The 15,158-nt window shown below is 44.8% G+C and overlaps 2 protein-coding genes across 6 annotated transcripts in view; one reads left to right on the top strand and one right to left on the bottom strand.

Moving 5' to 3' along the window:
- Positions 1-4,078: 4,078 nt before the first annotated feature.
- LOC142566322 (E3 ubiquitin-protein transferase MAEA-like) lies at positions 4,079-5,956 on the bottom strand. The gene is made up of 2 exons (XM_075677241.1): positions 5,825-5,956; positions 4,079-5,762 (listed from the first exon to the last, which is right to left on the bottom strand). The coding sequence occupies exons 1-2, from the start codon at positions 5,861-5,863 to the stop codon at positions 4,632-4,634; spliced, it is 1,170 nt and encodes a 389-aa protein (XP_075533356.1). The 5' UTR covers positions 5,864-5,956; the 3' UTR covers positions 4,079-4,631.
- Positions 5,957-6,254: 298 nt separating this feature from the next.
- The window catches only part of CtBP (C-terminal binding protein), a 68,768-nt gene continuing 59,864 nt past the window's right edge, over positions 6,255-15,158 (top strand). The window contains exons 1-6 of one of the 5 annotated variants that reach the window (XM_075677237.1): positions 6,255-6,331; positions 6,461-6,550; positions 7,650-7,730; positions 13,267-13,685; positions 13,743-13,949; positions 14,009-14,365. In XM_075677237.1, the coding sequence (XP_075533352.1) occupies positions 13,334-13,685; positions 13,743-13,949; positions 14,009-14,365 (916 nt within the window). In that variant the 5' untranslated portion in view covers positions 6,255-6,331; positions 6,461-6,550; positions 7,650-7,730; positions 13,267-13,333. Of the gene's footprint in view, positions 6,551-7,649; positions 7,731-13,266; positions 13,686-13,742; positions 13,950-14,008; positions 14,366-15,158 lie in introns of all 5 variants that reach the window. The other 4 variants (XM_075677236.1, XM_075677238.1, XM_075677235.1 and 1 more) reach the window with 4 other exon arrangements.

The raw sequence follows: 15,158 nt of genomic DNA, 5'->3' as shown, positions 1-15,158 counted from the left end.
TCAAAAAGACAGAAAGAGCATTTCATCTTTGCACTGCATAGCTGCGTGGCCTCCGAGATAGCAGCGGTACCCTGCATAGATTAGACGCCGCGATGAGTCCTCTCGCTTAAGGGTGCCTTAATACCAAGCTCAGCTTTTGGGTGGAACCTTGCCCCTTCCTCCGTGTTGCCTTCAGCGTGCTAGTTGAGACAAAAGGAGAGGGAAAGCTGCTCACTGATGCGATAACTATGTCTAACTCCACTTAAACTTGAACAATTTGAAACATTTTTGCTGAAGGATATTCATGAGGTGGCATGCTTTAATAGTGAGGCCATTCTAGGATTAGTTAAAAAAAACTGAGTAAGGGCCCTTTCAATAAAGCTAGACTTGTCAAATGCAAATGCACTATCAGTTAATGTGACTGAAACTAAAGCTGTAATGCTAAAAATATAAAATATCATACTCCATTAAACCTTTAGTATAAATTGCAGTCCATCAAAGTTGTAAAATCTATAAAATTACTTGAGTTCATATTTCACAAAGTATATAGTGGAATGACCCTATCAATCATGCTTTACTGAAAGCGTCTAGAGCCGTTGGCATTCTTTCGTGCCATTAAAAGCATAACTTGCAGTATACGCTGCTTTATTTACCTTTCATTTAAATTACTGCACACTAGTGTGGGCCATGGTGACAAAATACAATTTGAAAAAGATTTCAGTTCAGCATAACAGTTGGTCGTGTAATTTATCACTTGCCTAACAGACACACAACTGATCACTTGTTTATTGAACATGGCATTATTGATGTTTTCAATTTATACACCTATGGGCTGTTACGATAATATAAAATAGGGCAAAAAAGACATTTAAACACTATTTAAAGGTTAGCTTCTATCTGCCTATATGAGTCACACTACCTTCATCTTTCTCACACAGGAATCAATTATGGACAACAAAGACTTATCATTTACCGTCAGTACTAAATAAACTGATTCTAGCCAGTATTGAATTCACACAGATGCGAATTTCACATTCAGTAATCACTCTTGAAACTCTTCAGTGTAACCGACATCTATCTATGTACATCTGCTAATGTATCTATTTTTGTATTGTTGCTATTTCACAATAAATTTTTTCAAATGTATTTCATTTGTGTTTTACATTTTCTTCCATTGTTGCTGTTTTGTACATATTATTATTTTCAAGTATAAATTACTGTGTTGCACCATGTTAGTTCTGTTGCCCCCCAGCTTCTGCCTGATGATACACTTTTAGAACCTGGTTAAGTGCATAGTCGCTTCTATTCTCACCCGCTTCAAAAACTTTGCATTGATGGAAATAAATTACTATTATTATGTAAGCGTGCAGCACTAGTAAGGCTGTTCAACCAGGATGGGAATAAAGGTAGTAGTTACTGGGCCTCAAGTACGGCATGTACCTACTATGAGGAGATGGGACAAGAATCGGGACAGGAAAGGTGGAAACACGACATAGAAAAAGAAAAGGCAGGTGTGTAAACTTGCCTGAACTTTGTCATTCTTGTTTTGAAAAACCTTGTGGGTCCTTAAGTTAGCATTCTTGAAGCTCATTTTTCATCACAACTTCCTCCATGTGCCAATAATTATTTCCTACCAAGGGATGGTTTGGATAGAGAATACCATACACAAGTGAATGTTACTTACCAAACATCTGTAAGATTAAGCAGCATGTGTATTCACAAACATTAGAATTTGTTTATGCAATGGAAATTATGTAATTAAGTGATTTGTAAACTTAAAACACCTCACCACTCTAAGTAAAAGTGAGGTAAGTGCACAACTGAAGTAAAACAAACAATAAAAGAAGCTGCGACATTCTTTCTTAAGGGATTCATGACATAAAAAAATCCCCATGTACAACCTATGATTACCATAGTGGCTGGATTGTTGCAGTACCAAGTTTCCCTCAGCTAGTGCCAGTTCCAGAGCAGCTTCTCCCAGGCGGTGACAAAGTGCTTGTACAGATTCTGCAGCAGTGTTAAACGCTGACCACTTGGAACATATTTTTGACATATTTCTGGCACATCACCTGGTATCGTCACACCTATTTTTTAGTGGAATGACTCTACAGTTTGGCCGTGTGATTTAATATGTCGGCTCCTTAAGATGCATCAAGCAATATTACTTTACCTTTGTGTTCAGTACTATGCCCTTCAGATACTGCACTTATTCACTTATGCACTTATTTGAACTTGTTGGGGGCCTTTTAAGGTAGCGCGTACTACTGATTGGATGCACAATGCTCAAGATCTTATTGGGCTTTCTATTAATTGAAAGCAGAAGACCCCATATTTTAGATTAAGCACTTGTTCTTGCAGTTCATTGGCACTCGGGAGTAGGAGACACCTTAAAAAGCAGCTGCCTTCTCATCTTCATCGGCCAGTGCATTACGGCCTTGCAGTTTTCATCCTTACATGCCACAGGAGTACTGGGTGCATGAGGTATTTGAGAACACAGCTTCCAATTTCCATAGACAGTGATATTCTGTGAGCTGAATCACTTAGCTTTGTCATGACACCCTCTGGCATCTAGAACATTTAGAGTTTTCATTTTGCAGTTTCCACGGTGCCCACACAACAGCACCAATGGCATCATGGTGCTATGTCACACTGAGTTTACTGCCCTTTTTGGCACTGGGTTGTTTTCGCATTACAAAAAGATTACCTAAAGTTGCCTGCTTAAGTGTTTTTTCTTCTCGGTGCACGATGGTTGTTTTTTAACCCCTTAACTGCCGATGACATGACTCGCCATCATGAGTGTCCTCTGGTGTCGACGACGAGTTAACTCATGAATTTTTGCACGCGTATATGTTCAGTTTCCTGAATTTATGCCAAAAAATAATACACAATGACTTTCACTATCTTTTTTTACTTCTAAAAGCTTTGTTGGAATTTGTCACGGCAGTAAAGGGGTTAAACATACAGCTCACTAGCCTCAGCCAGTTCTAACAAACTGCAAAGTTCTGAAAAGCTGTAATTAGGATTCAAAGCCACTGTTGCCATCCACATTTCACTTCACTGCATTTGCAACATGCTAAGCTACTGCTACACCATACACTAGGCAAGGGAACTTTGTCCTAAACTTGACCAGTCTTTTTGTCCTTTTTGAATGCCAGATTTCATGCCCATTTTTTTAGCCAAATTCATAGCAGTATTCTCAGCCTGCTTAAATTCAGGCCGCAATATACTACAACTTCTTTTTATATTCAGTGTTGTTCTCTTCTTGCATCTAGTAACTTTACTCTGTTTTGGCTACTTCATTTTCTAGACTGTGCTCATTTTTAATGTATTCAGTTAAACTTGGGTGCTTGGTCACAAGTTTGTTTCTGAATGAGACTGCAGACTCATTAGTTAAGGCATCCCTATGCATTCCTGTCCTTCCTGCAGCACCATTGTCAACGTGCACAACTAAGGCTTGATTGTGAAGGTGTACAGTTAAGCATGTGACTGTAGCAATCAGATATTGGCACCTCATACACCACTGGCAGATTGAATGCAATACACAGCTTCACTAAATTATGCCACATTTCTACACCAAAATCCCTTCCTGAATTTTTTTACCTACACAGGTCTGATCTGGTGCACTCCTCCCTGCACATCTTCAGCAATGAGGAAAAGACAATGGATTTTTCTTTTTGTAATGTCACTTCACTATCTTTAGGAAACAGATCAATATTCCCTTTTGTGAATTTGGCCTACAACTGACTATTCCCATTATTTTTCAATTCACAGCTTCAACTCTTGGGCATAGCCACAGGGACATTTGCTCCGCTGTCCAAGATTTCATTGCAGATTCAAAGCAAGCGCCCTGTGAAATTTGTTCTATCCACGTTTCCTTTCTGTGCTTTTTCATTCATGCTGGGAAATTCATTCAAGCAAAATTTATTAGGGTCATTAGCTTCATCCACCCAATTCTTGGCCAATCCCTCATAGCACATATGAACCGCAAGATGAGCGGAAAACAAAATATTGAATCTCTGCCAATGTAGCTTCACTCATCTTCCTTCAGGGTCTCTTCAACCTCTGTGGCTTTTTATTTATTACAACTCCAAGACATGGCAGCAGCAGCAGCCAAGGTTTAATGAAATAAACGTGGATCTGGATACAGATGCTATAATAATACATAGCATAACCAAATACAGCACACAAAGCAGTTTGCACAAGTCTGAAAATATGCTCGTACAAGTTCAACCACATTTCAATCAGAAACCACTCAGCCTAGTTCCAGCTACATGTGACAAAATATACTAGTTGCATACTCGACCAATCATTATTCTCCAATGAAGTTTGGCCACAGCAACTGCGCAATATGGATAAGTGCTCACACACAGCTTAGTCATCAATTCAGCTAAATGTGCGGTTTTATGTAACGGCAAAATGACCATCTTTGCATAGCGTAGGCACTTAAAAACTTGCACGCCTTTTGTTTTGCAAATATATATTTTTTTTTATGCAGAGTCATTAATGAGAACAAGATGCTTGAGGTACAACCGGGATTTGTACTATCCTGAATGTCCACATTTATGCAGTTTCACGTTCTTGTGCAGCAACCCTGAAAGCAGCCACTGCTTTGTAAAAATGTGGCGAGGTTCAGCGCATGCTGGGCTGAGTCCTCACATGACGTACACCTTCTCGGCTTCCCGCAAATCGAAGGAGTCGCGAGAGCGCGGACAAGTTACACGTCCGCGACGAGCGACCGCGCGCAGTGCTTGCTCGCCGTACACGAAGCCGTTGGGCAGCACAAGTGGTTGGTTGTGCTCGTTGAGTGGCTGGCCCGAGATGCGACAGACGAGACGCGACTGCGAGCAATGCGCGTACGGCAGACCCCGCGCAAGACAGTTGAGCGCACGGCTGCACACAGGGCAGTCCGGGTTGCGCTGGTTCTCGTCGTAGCACTGCGGCGTCTTGAGAGCCGAAAGGCCGGCCTGCAGGGCCACGGTCAGCACCGAACAGCTGCTCAGCTGGTACAAGCGCAGCTGCTCCTGGCGGAACTGTTGCACTAGCAGGTCCCAGCGACTGTCGGCCAGCAGCTCCCAGCGGCTGTCACCCAACAGTTCCCAGCGGCCGTCGGGTGGACGCGCACCAGGCAACGCCAGCAGGCTCATCACACGCTGTACCTCGGCCAGTTGTGCCTCGTCTTCCAGCGCGCCGAAGTGACGCCGCGCGTGCCGCACGGCCTCAAGGCGCCGGTCGCGACGGACGAGCTCGACAAACTCCTGCTGCCGCAACTGGAACTCGAGTGTGCTGCGCAACTTGCGCAGCTTTGATTTGTTGTCGTGACACCAGGCCAGGCACTTGCTGGTGTCGCGGCTTGCTAGCGAATCCTCAACCTCCTTCGAAACGAGGAATAGGTCCATATTTGTCAGGTCACGCAGCCCACTGCGCTCGGCAAGTTTGGCCGCCGTGCCGTAATAACCCGCGCGCAGCAAGTGCTCCACGAGCATGCGGTCGAGACGCTGTCGCTTCCATTGCTCGCCACCTGCCTCGAAGCCCTTGAGGTGTTCGACGCGTCGCTTGCAAGCCGCCGCGGCTTCCAACTCTTCGGTGATGCTCTCGGCGCTCTTACGCCGAAGCAGCTCCAGTTTCTCCAGTAAGCTTCCGAGTTGACTGCGCAGCTGACCAGCGGGCGCCTTCTCCCGGAGGCTTTTTTCCAACTCGGCCGCCCCGCTCTGCACATGCGACACCTCTCGATCCATGGTCTTTTGGGCCGCTCGAAACTTCTTGTTCAGGATCTCGTACGGCACCTACAAACGTTCAGTATCGTTCACTCAGCCTGCGAAGAAGCATAAACGCGTCAAATACCCACCTTAAGAGTGGGGTGCTCCAGCGCCTTGATGTCCGACATTTCAGCTGATTCACCCCGAACACTCGACGTCAAGACTGCAGCGCCTTCGGCGCCGACCGCTCACATGAAGCGCTGCACGTTACGGCTCCGGCGAGCAACGACCCGGGAAACCAAGCGCTAGGCCGTGTTGCGTCGACCAAATGGAGCCGACAGCTGAGCGGCACGTATTAATATTGTGTGGAGCGATATTCCACCCAACTGTGTCCTCTCAGCACCTAAAAAGATCGAAGCCTATTTCCTTTCACCGCCGTTACTCGTCCGCAGAGTCATTGGCCACGCAAAATGAACATAACATTGCGAACGATCGCGACAAAAAAATGATTTAAAGACAGCAGCCCATTACTTAACACTATCTACAAGCACAAGAACGTCCAGTCTCGCAAACAAACCCCTCAGAACGAGATTACACGAGATCGCTTATCCGCCTCTCCCGTTGAAGGTTTTTGGCGTTCTTTCGCTACGTCATAGGCTCGTATATTCGTTTATTTTGGCTCTAGCTCGCGAGACTTGTGGCGGGTGGTAATAATTTCTGTACTATTTTGCAAGGAACGTACCAAGTTACGCGATCTAACGGCCATCTCTTGGATTTTGTTTTAGGCTTTACGGGTAGCTCCACTCGCTGCAGCAACGCATTACCGGCCATAGTCGTCAGCCTTTGTTTGCTAAGTGAGCTCCTCGACCCAAAAGGTAAGACTTGTCACTGGAAAGCTGTTGTCTGTGGCTGTTTTATGATGCCGTTGAATGATTTTCCTTGAAGTGTGATCGAATGTTGAGCTCCTGCCTGAACCCCAATCTCCCATGTGTGCATTTGTCGAAGTGATAATTGGGGCTGAAAGGCTTAGTCAGACATTACTTGTTGACCGCTCCCCGAGTTGTTCTTGCCTAGCAGGTAAATAAGTAGGCTTGGGCGACAGCCTTGCATGCGCCGTGACCGTGAGCGACTGTGGAATTATGGCCGTGCAGCTGGAGCGTCTCTTCGGAGCGCGTGCGCACGGACCACCGTGGCGTGAACAAAGCACGCGGTGTTGGCGTTCGAAGCATGTTCTGTGACTTGATTAGTTTTTCGCAGCACGAGCGCACGAGATGTGTCGTAAGCGCTCGCGCTGCGGTTCATAGACCGTTGGATTGTTTACTTTTGCTGGTGATGAGCGGGCTCAAGCGTTGCATTTGGTGGAGTCTTTCGCTGACCTACATTTAGCGTGCGCTTGCCGTCCCGGAAGTTTTGAGCGCCAAACAAGCGGGCACGCTCTCTTTGTCCAAATTCGCATTCCATGGCGGCAACCAGCCCGCGGCAACATTGATTAGGCTTATTTTTTGCGCCAGATAAATGCCGCCGCGTCATTTGGCTGCACCTTTAGCGTGCCACATGCCGCGGCAGCCATTCGGGGAGGGGTCTGGCAGTGGCTTGCTCGCGGAGCGGCTGTGCCGCGAGCCGAGGAGGGAGCCCATCGAGGCCGGCCGGCCAGCCGCCTGCGCCTCGGCGACGCCGTCGTAGCCCTCGAGATTTGGTTGTTTATTTCGTGTGCTGCGGCGCTGGCCGAGGAGCGCGCAACGTGCCGACGTGCTGTAACTGGGGGCGCCTGCGGCGCTTGACCTGTCGCAAGAAAAACATGGAGTTTCGGCGGGCTTTTCCCCGTCGTCTGCAGCGGGGAGCCGTGACGTCAGTCTGCTTAGACGCCCCGATTGGCTCGCGCGCGTGTCGCTTCGATGGCGCCCGCGCTGGGGCCCCCTTTGTTTTGGTCCTGCGTTGTTGCGGCACGTGCCCATCTCTCTCTGGCATTTGCAGATCCCGCGAGAAATGCAGCATGTGGGCTTCTGCCGGTCCTGATTTGCAGAAGCCAAGCGGGCAGTTTTGAACTGGAACAGAGTGAGTACGCCTTCTCGGTCGGCTGCTGCAGTGGCGCTGACCTGTTGCGCCGCGTTGTCACCTTTGCATTTTGCGGGGTCTGCGCCGGGCTGCTCACGCGCGGAAGGCCGCGCGAGCAGCCCGGTCTGGCCGTTCGTGCACTGCGGCCGGTTGCACCGCTTGGCTTTGTGTGTGCGTGTGTGTGTGTGCGCGCGCGCCCGTCTGGATCGCTGACTGCGCACCTCGTCGCACGCTCCGAACGGAGCTTTGTTGATGCCCGGCGCCGTTCATTGATTGCGCGTCGTGTTGCCCGGCTTTCGCTGCAGTGCGCGCTTTGTGCCCCTCCCCAGAACACTTCTTACATTGTCTTGCGATGCAGGGAAGGGTCGCTCGCGGCGGGACACGTCGGATGGGGCTTTCGTCGGCGGCCTGTTTTCCAGCGCTGGCCATTTTAGTGTCGCCGATGTATTGCTCCCATTCTACTAGCTAGTGTCATTTTGCAGTGTGTGAAAGGTAAACTCGTTGCCAAGTCGTTGCTTATAGTAGTGAAACACGGATCACTTGTTCGAAACATTTGGCGCTTTCGAGCCTGTACCATGCGACAGCTTTGGAGAAGTATTCAGGGACACTTCATGGTCGAAGTTCGCATTCCCCCGCCACTTACTTGTAGTGCACATCGCCGGTTTCTATTTAGCTGTTCCAGGGTATACCGTGTAGCATACTTAATTACTGTGTTTCCTCAATCCTGATTTACGAACGAATTTTTGTTCTAGCGTGGAACAATCGAAAGGTTTAAGTAAATAAAGGAAGTAATGTATAACACGTGTGTGGCGGGTTTAATTTGAAAGGTCTAATGAAATATTTACGTAAGGGATGCGACAGTATGAAACACCAGATCTGCGTTTACAGCCGATATTTTTCTTTGTTCCCGACCTGAAAAAGCTTCATCGAGAGTATACTTCGGAGGCGCAGCACCAGCGAGAAAGCCAGTTTCTAACTCCCGGTACTTCAACAGAACACACGCGCGTCGTGCCAACTTTTAAGCTGTGAATTAAAACCGCTTTTTCGGGGCACTCGCCGTTTCTGTGTGCTCGCGTTCGTATTATTAGCGCCTCGTATTGCTGCCCCTCATAACTGAGGCCTATAAGTCGCTTCACATATAGTATGTCATACAATGTTTGTGCTAGCCGCAAATGCGGCGCGTGAAATGAACTGGTCTGGATCACCTGTATTAACTACTCATGTCAACACCTCTTGTCTACGAAGATCACGTTACTTGGCTAATAACATTAGCTGTGTTCTGCTATGAAACGTGTGCTTGTATGTTTTTTTTTTTAATTTTACAATCTCAAAATTCAGTGCACTTGGTTGACAAGAGGGTGACTTCCAGTCGAAGTGCACACATTGCTAGTCGAAGGTTCCTAATTCTAATGTACTCTGCAAATGTACAAGTCTAGGAGGTGATCTGAATGATTGTGAAGTTCTTAATAACAATTGCAATTAGTTTATTTATCGAAGTACTGCAGTGGTTTCTGTTTAAGGATAGTCTGCTTAAGCTCTATGCACTGTTGAATAGATGTGTGCAGAACTCCTTAACACTGATGGTACTGTCTGGCTTGTGCCTACCTGTACCATGGGCACAATCGTCAGTCAGTCATGCGTCTGTTCCAATATCTCTGTAGGACCCTGGGTACTTAGTCATAAGCCAGAAGTACCATGAGCAGGTACTGCAGGATTGTCATGCATGAAGCCTGCTTCTAACTATTGCCTGTCAATATAGTGCATATTGGAAGTTGCTGGTTGGTCTTCCATCAGGTTTTAAGCTCAGGTGTTTATATTCCTTGTTCAGTTTTTTTTTTTTTCGTAATGCATCATTGGGGCTACATTCGTTATATTATTTTTGGCATTGTTAATATGTGAGCGTCTGTATTGGCTGACTTTACTAGCCGTGTTGGGAAGCTCTGAGCATAACTCCTTAATTGTATGTGACAAGTGGGATTGGGGATAAACTTTCAGGGGTGTCGATGTTTTTTGTATGTGTTCATCTTTTGATAGTTGTGAATGTAACAGAAGTACTAGAGAAGTATTTGTAAAAATGGTGGGAGCTCCAAGAATTTGCTAAAAGAATTTGTCTGCTTTTTTTACATGCCTATGTTGATTAGGGTGGGGGTCACACTATTTTAATTTAAGGTGGAGTATGGTCAAAATAAAGATTGCATTATTTTGTGTTTGTTGTATTTATATTGTATGTGTTGTATTTTATGATTTAATACATTAATCAAAACATTTCCTGTTTATTATATTCCTGCCCTTCATTATCTTACAAAAATAACGACAAAGCAAATTTTAGTAAGTGCATCAAAACTGATAGGTCACAATGCACGGAAAGCTGTTGTAGACAATTTGAGAGGCTTTCACTCACCTGCGTTGCATGCTTGTATATTGGATGGCATGCTGCAGCATGTCTTCATACTGATAGAGTAATTCTTAAGTACAATGACATTTTGCAGCTGAGCGAGAATATTCGAGGGCTTTGTCCCACAATTCATATTCTTGATGAAACATTGCTGAAGAACATGACTCGAGGTTTTTCTCCAATTGTTTCTAGCAGCTGCACCATTTTGAAGCAGCAAGTGGCGACACCAGTCATGCTACAGTACACATGCAGTGTGCAAAACTTGCCGATAATACAACACTGCCAAAATTTTGTCAATCTTGAAGCAATGTGGTTATCTTGACAGGTGTATTTATTGTGCACCTTGATCACCTTGATATTTTTGTGTGGGTATGCAGTCAAATATTGGTGCTCGGAGGATGGGCTGGCTTTGCCAGCCATCTTAACTGTGGAGCACAATTGCAACTCTTTGCAATGACATTTTTTAGTACATGATGTCTGCAGCAATGGTTTGCTATCCTTATAATTAATGTGTTTCAGAATGCCTTCTTTTTGCATGTTTGGCATTGTATTTTAAACTATACTGAAAGCTTAATTCACGCTAAAGCCTTTCTATGTTCAATGCCACTATTGTTGTGAACTCTGTGAACTTCATTATTCGTACACAAGACAAGTATGAGCCTCGTAACAGCTTTAGCAGCAATACTTCCCAGTGGAATGGCTAACTTCGTTTATAGTGATGCCATGTATTTTACAGAAGCTTAGTGGATTGGGCTAATGCCTTTTTCATTAGCATCCCTTGGCCACCGGTAACAATATTGTAGTTAAGTAAAACATCATTGTTTGTTTTATTTAGTAACACCTCGTTATAACGAAGTGCAAGAGGGAGCCAGAATGAATTGTTATATCCATTACTTCGTTGTATCCAATTGCATGTACTGGACTACGGATCTATGGTGACTTCAAGGGGAATTTCACATAGTTTGTTATATCCTGTTTTGTTATGAGGTTTGACTATATCATTAATGAAATTGCTGATAATGAATTGCAATGCAAAATCTGCCAATATACAGTGCTTTCTTTGCTTTTTTTTTTTTCACACAATCATAATTGTACCTACTGAATCTGCCATATATTGTGACACTGACAGCAGTCTGACTCTTTAGCTAACAAAGCAGTCTGTATTTGGCAATTATGCATTGTGCTCCATAACTAAAAGTTGTATTCTGCTTAGTTGAAAAGTTTGAGTAAAGAAACAAAATTCGACCAACCCCATGCTCTACATGGTGTAATTGTATAAATTTACTGGTGTACAACAATAAAATAGGCTCATTAGTTTGCTTACAGGTGAGTCATGAACACATAGTGAAACCTGTTTTGTGCCATATTTCATGGCTTTCTCTTCCGTACACGTAGTAATGTAAGCTAGTAGTAGTAAGCTAGTAATGGCTGTGCAAGAATAAATGCTTGCTTATACGACTTATTGCCTCTACCCCCATTCATTATATTTAGAACAGTCAAAGGGCTAATCTTGTGGAATAAATTTTAAACTGGTACTGGCATCTTCCTTAATAACATTGCAGTGTCGGTACTTTCATTTAAAAATTTTCATACTGAACCACACACACAAAAAACTTAGCTATATAAAATGTGTTGCCCTATTTGATAAGAGTTTGTCTCATTTAATCAACATAGCTTTTTTTTTTTTTTTTAGATGAATGTTGTACAAGCTAGCATTGTGTAATGTATAATTCCCCCTTTTTTTTTTGCAAAGTGCTTTTCTTTTTTGCTGTAGACAAGTGTAAGCTCACTCAATCCTGCTAAATTGAGCTACACTGATGTATGAATATTGTGTTTGCATATTCTGCATTATATATGAAAGGTACACAATGTGCACCGTTTACAGCTTAACGCATCATGGTGGCTCAGTGCCTATGGCGTTCTGCTGCTGGTTTGATTCCCTGTCATGTCGGCTGCATTTCAATGGAGGTGAAATGCAAAAACACTTGTGGTGCTTATATTTATAGGTGCATGTCAAAGAATCCCAGGGGGTCAAAGCTAATCTCGCCACTACAGTGACTCTCTTAGACCCTGTGTTGCTTTGTGACATTAAAACCCACCAATCACTTGAATCAACTCTGCCCAGCTTGTAAGTTGAAAGAAACAATGTTTGAGCTGGGTTTAGGGTGTAGGTAGTCTAGCTACATGTTTTGTATTATGATTAAATCAGACTATTTCTGTAGGAGACATACCTAGCAATATTTGGAAACACTGATACTGCTTCGTTTCTGTTGTTCGGCATGTACAACATTTGTGAGAAGCTGACACTGTGTTAGCTGCTGTTAGCTGTTAGGTGCTGCTGTTTGAACTAGGAACTTGGCATGTGATGCCGAATTTTTGGTTGCATGTTCTATTTTTCAGTAATTGGAGAGACTTTTCAGGTAGCTTCCTACATGCCTCAGAGATGTGTTGCGAATGCAGACGCAGGTGTTGGTGACTTGAGTAATGCTGTCATTAATTGCCACGAAAATATTCTGAGTTTAAGCATCCAGAAAAATTTGCAGTGCATGTCATGACTTCCACAGGTTATATGGTACACATTGCTCACATGAGTAACTGCAACTTCCGGTCACCAGTTTGGCATGTTAAGTTGCTGGTGGACATCTAGAAAGGGTTCCAAGTACTATAATTATAATAAAGCACCAAGCAACTGTCAATGGCAATGGCTTGTGCAAGTAGTCATACTGCTGCATAAAGATCATAACTCCGTGTTAACTTTGACAGTACAATGTTTTTAAATCTGCCATCTTGTCATTGGGTACTTCAAATTTGCTTTAAGGCTGTAGTTGTAAATGTATTGTGCTGAATGGCACAGAATATTGAATAAGATAGTTAGCCATTTACGTTATTTGTGCGCATGGTGCTTCAAGAAACATGGTCTGCCATTTATGCATGTGCAGTTTTTGTCATTTTGGCTGGGCTGTGTATTATTTGTTCACATGGTTTAGGAAGTAGCCTTATTTCCAAGAGAGTCAGCACTCATTAAAGCCAAGGAATGTTTTGGGGAATTACCTTGGTCAGACTGCATTGGTCTTTTTTCTTGTTTTGCTTAACTTTGAAAGTGTGAAAGAATGGTTTGAGCAGGGGGTAATTGAGTAGCAGGTGGGGGTGTGTGCAGGCAAGAGCCCTCGGGTGAGCGCGCCAGCCGGTCAGTGGTGTCACACCTGTCATGGACAAGAAGAAGCCCCTGAAGCGGCCGCGCATGGACAACCCGCCACTGGGTGCACGGGGCCCCGTAGCCAATGGGCCATTGCATGCTCGGCCCTTGGTGGCACTACTTGATGGCCGTGACTGCTCGGTGGAGATGCCCATCCTCAAGGACGTAGCCACAGTGGCCTTCTGCGATGCCCAGTCGACGCAGGAGATTCACGAAAAGGTGCTCAATGAAGCAGTGGGTGCTCTCATGTGGCACACCATCACACTCACCAAGGAGGACTTGGAAAAGTTCAAGGCCCTGCGCATCATTGTCCGCATTGGTTCTGGTGTCGACAACATTGACACAAAGGCGGCTGGGGAACTGGGTAAGCATTGCATGGGTTGCTAGTGCTAGGCTGGCACTTCATACAGTCTTGATGCAGGCATTGCTGTGTGCAATGTGCCGGGCTATGGAGTTGAGGAGGTGGCTGACACAACACTCTGCCTGATTCTCAACCTCTACCGGCGCACCTACTGGCTGGCCAACATGGTGCGTGAGGGAAAGAAGTTTCAGGGTCCGGAGCAAGTACGCGAAGCTGCCCAAGGCTGTGCCAGAATTCGAGGCGACACTTTGGGCATTGTGGGTTTGGGTAAGTGAGCCAGTGCTCTGGCCCCTTGCCTGGTCTCTAAGTGGAGTGTGGTGTTGCAGGGCGTGTTGGGACTGCTGTAGCACTGCGTGCCCGGGTCTTCGGTTTCAACGTCATCTTCTATGACCCCTACCTGCCTGACGGCATTGAAAAGTCACTGGGGCTCAGCCGGGTGTATACGCTGCAGGACCTGTTGTTTCAGAGCGACTGTGTGTCGCTTCACTGCACGCTCAATGAGCATAACCACCACCTGATCAACGAGTACACAATGAAGCAGATGCGGCCCGGAGCATTCTTGGTCAACACTGCACGAGGAGGACTCGTTGACGAAGCAGCACTGGCTGCTGCCCTCAAGGATGGCCGCATTCGGGCAGCAGCATTGGATGTGCACGAAAATGAACCGTACAACACCCTTGCCGGTAAGTTTACTATTGTTATTGATTTAGATGCTTTATTGTGCCTTGATATTGAATATGGCTATGGTATATGCAGCATGAAATTGGCAAACTGAATGGCAAGATACTGTGCACACATTACTAGTCTTGTATTTGCTTCATGCCCATAGCAACAGTATTATATACGTGGGGAAACCTTGAAGCATTGTTTTGTCAGTGCTTCTGTAACACTTTGTGATGAGGAATTTTATACTTTCAAACACCTAGTAGCATGTTATTCTGAATAGTGTGCTAACAACTTAAGAACAGTGACAAACTGTTTTGAACAGCACTTTGTTGTCACAGTTATATTTAAAAAAATGTGAAGGAATAGTACAGAAGCTACATCAGTATTAGTTGAAACTGTAGAAACCGTATTGTGACAAATTTCCACTTTGTCAGTCTAGCTACACAAGCACAAAAAGATGCAACTCTAAGTTCAAGCAATAGTATGTGCACTCAAGCTAAAAAAAGTTGCATTATTTGCATGCATGCTGTTGACCTGCTGTTCAGTGCATGTTTCCTACTCAAACTTGGTTGATATATAGGGCCTGTGTTGCACTGGTCTGCGTTAATAAATCATAGGTTTAAAAGTGGTGAATAATTAGCATGACTAGATAGCATTGGACAGAAACTCTGATGCAGCCCATTCTTTGCATGGTTAACTATAATAATTCAGAATTCTTGAAAATTGTGAATTCAGGTTTTGTTAGGGTCTGTATTTTATCTCCCCACGACAAACTTGAATTAACTGAATGAGCCATAGACTGTAGCATGC

The sequence above is a fragment of the Dermacentor variabilis genome, unplaced genomic scaffold (genome assembly GCF_050947875.1).
Source record: "Dermacentor variabilis isolate Ectoservices unplaced genomic scaffold, ASM5094787v1 scaffold_12, whole genome shotgun sequence".
NCBI lineage: Eukaryota > Metazoa > Arthropoda > Arachnida > Ixodida > Ixodidae > Dermacentor > Dermacentor variabilis.
This window is presented reverse-complemented; position numbering and strand designations above follow the sequence as displayed.